This window comes from Entamoeba dispar, genomic scaffold (assembly GCF_000209125.1).
Source record: "Entamoeba dispar SAW760 scf_1105229459645 genomic scaffold, whole genome shotgun sequence".
NCBI lineage: Eukaryota > Evosea > Mastigamoebida > Endamoebidae > Entamoeba > Entamoeba dispar.
Genome location: NW_001853796.1, coordinates 247 through 2,355, shown reverse-complemented (window position 1 = coordinate 2,355; position 2,109 = coordinate 247). Strand labels below are relative to the sequence as shown.

The window sequence follows — 2,109 nt, the reverse complement described above, 5'->3', positions numbered from 1 at the left end:
ATTAGTTTATTTCTATTATTTCCTTCCATTTACAATAAATATTGATAATAATAAGAAAATGTATTTAATTCCTAGAAACGAACCCCTTGGTATTCCTATTGATGTTCCAGAAGAAATAGTTAATAATGAAAATGTAGCAGTTAAAACAATAAATGGAGAAGATCCATTTAATATTATTCGTGAATTTGGAAAGAAATATATGGGATTAAAATGTCCACATGCACAATTTACATTAGCAAAAGATTATTTAGTTGAAGGCAGTTTGAGTGGTACACCATTATCAAAAGAATATTTAAACACACCAATAAGTATTACATGGGAAAATGGAGAAAGTCTAACAATTAATTATAAGATAATTAAATTTAACAGATCAAATCAGAAATTCCAACAAGCACTTGAAAGAAGTAAGAGAAGAGGAATAAGAGATAGACTAAGAATAGACGATTTAGAAGAAACAAATAAAACAAGAACAAAAGAAAATGAAAATAATGAATATCAACCAAATTGTTCTCCTGAAAATAAAATATGTTGTTTAACAACAAGTAACAAAATAAACACATTAATTGTAAATACTTTTGATGTTACAGGTAAAAGTGTAACAAATAAAATAAATGAATTTATAGATAAATTGAATGAATGTGTTGATTTATTTGATTCTAATAATTATCCAATTCAACTCATATTCTCAAAGAATAGTGGAGGTTCAGTACTTCTTTCTAATGCAATTGAAAAGATATTATCACCATATGATGATGTAGATTACATTGGATCAGTAAGAATATCAGATTTCACAGAAGATATAATTAAAAAATCATCATATATTGAATCAATGTATGATCCAGAAACATGTGAAGAAAGAGAACAAGAAAATAACCCAAAAACATTTGGAGAATGGTATTCAAATCCAAATATTATTAAATATGGTGATGTTGAGCATAAAGTTTCACAACCTTCAAAGATAATTTTTGATAAACTTATTCAAACACCTTCACTTGGTATTCATCAATTAAAGAAATTAATGAAAAACAAAAGAAAACCAACAGAAATAGTAGTTTATACAGATTCATATTGTTATTCTGCTTGTTCATGGGTAACAAAAGGATTAAAAGAATGGGGAGGAGCTATTATTGTTGGATTTGATGGTGATCCTAATGGTAAAGATGAAGAATTTGAAGTAGGATTATCACCATCTAATAATATTCCAGATATAAATGATATAGATAAAGATAATATTTTAAAACAATATGGATATAATCTTGGATTAACTGTTATAGAAACATACAGATTTAATTATGAATATAATGAAAGTATTCCTAGAGAATTTCTAACTGATATGATAGATGAAAGAGTGAATATTTATCAATTTGACCAAACAGAAAAAGTGATTAAAGAGTTTGAAGAAGAGACAAAGAAGATAATAGAGAAATATCAAACAAAATGTAATCCAAATAATAAAAGATTAGTTAAAAGAGATGAAAAATGTGATAAAGAAATTAATATAGAACATGGACATGGAGGATATGAATGTGGAGATAAAGGAGAATGGAGTACAAAATGCGTGATGGCATATTGTGATGATGGATACAAGTTTGATTATAATAATAATAAATGCATTGAAGATGTATGTGTTAATCCACCAACAGAATCAGATAATGGAACACCAAGCATGACAGTAAACCTATTCATGATAATAATTGGAATAATCACATTAATTCTCTAATTGAAGAAAGAATAAATTAATAAATAATAATTAGGTTAATAAAATATAAAGAAATGAAATAAATAGATTTATATGAAATAAAATAAATAAGAGAATAGAAATAAAGAATAAATGATAAAAAGAGAATAAAAATAATAAATAATAGAAATAAAAGAACAACATAAAACAAAAAGAATATAAAGAAATAACAAATATAGAAAATAAAAAGAGAAATATAAAAAATGAATAAAATAAAGAATAAGAAAGAAATAATAAGAAAGAAATAAGAAAAACAAATAGAAGTAATGTATAAAAAACAATAAATAAAGAATAAAATAATAAATAAGAGAAGAATAATAAAAGAATAAAATAAATAATAGAAAAATAGAATGAATGAAATAAAATAATAA

General features: G+C 23.8%; 1 protein-coding gene across 1 annotated transcript, besides 4 other annotated features; it reads left to right on the top strand.

Annotated features, from left to right (window-relative positions):
• Positions 1-58: 58 nt before the first annotated feature.
• On the top strand, positions 59-1,720 carry EDI_294990 (uncharacterized protein; the record flags this gene model as incomplete). The annotated part of the gene is made up of 1 exon (XM_001735985.1): positions 59-1,720. The coding sequence occupies one exon, from the start codon at positions 59-61 to the stop codon at positions 1,718-1,720; it is 1,662 nt and encodes a 553-aa protein (XP_001736037.1).
• Positions 1,721-1,730: 10 nt separating this feature from the next.
• Positions 1,731-1,788: a microsatellite.
• An 11-nt stretch (positions 1,789-1,799) lies between these two features.
• Positions 1,800-1,972: a microsatellite.
• A 36-nt stretch (positions 1,973-2,008) lies between these two features.
• Positions 2,009-2,106: a microsatellite.
• Position 2,107: 1 nt separating this feature from the next.
• Positions 2,108-2,109: part of a microsatellite that runs on past the window's edge.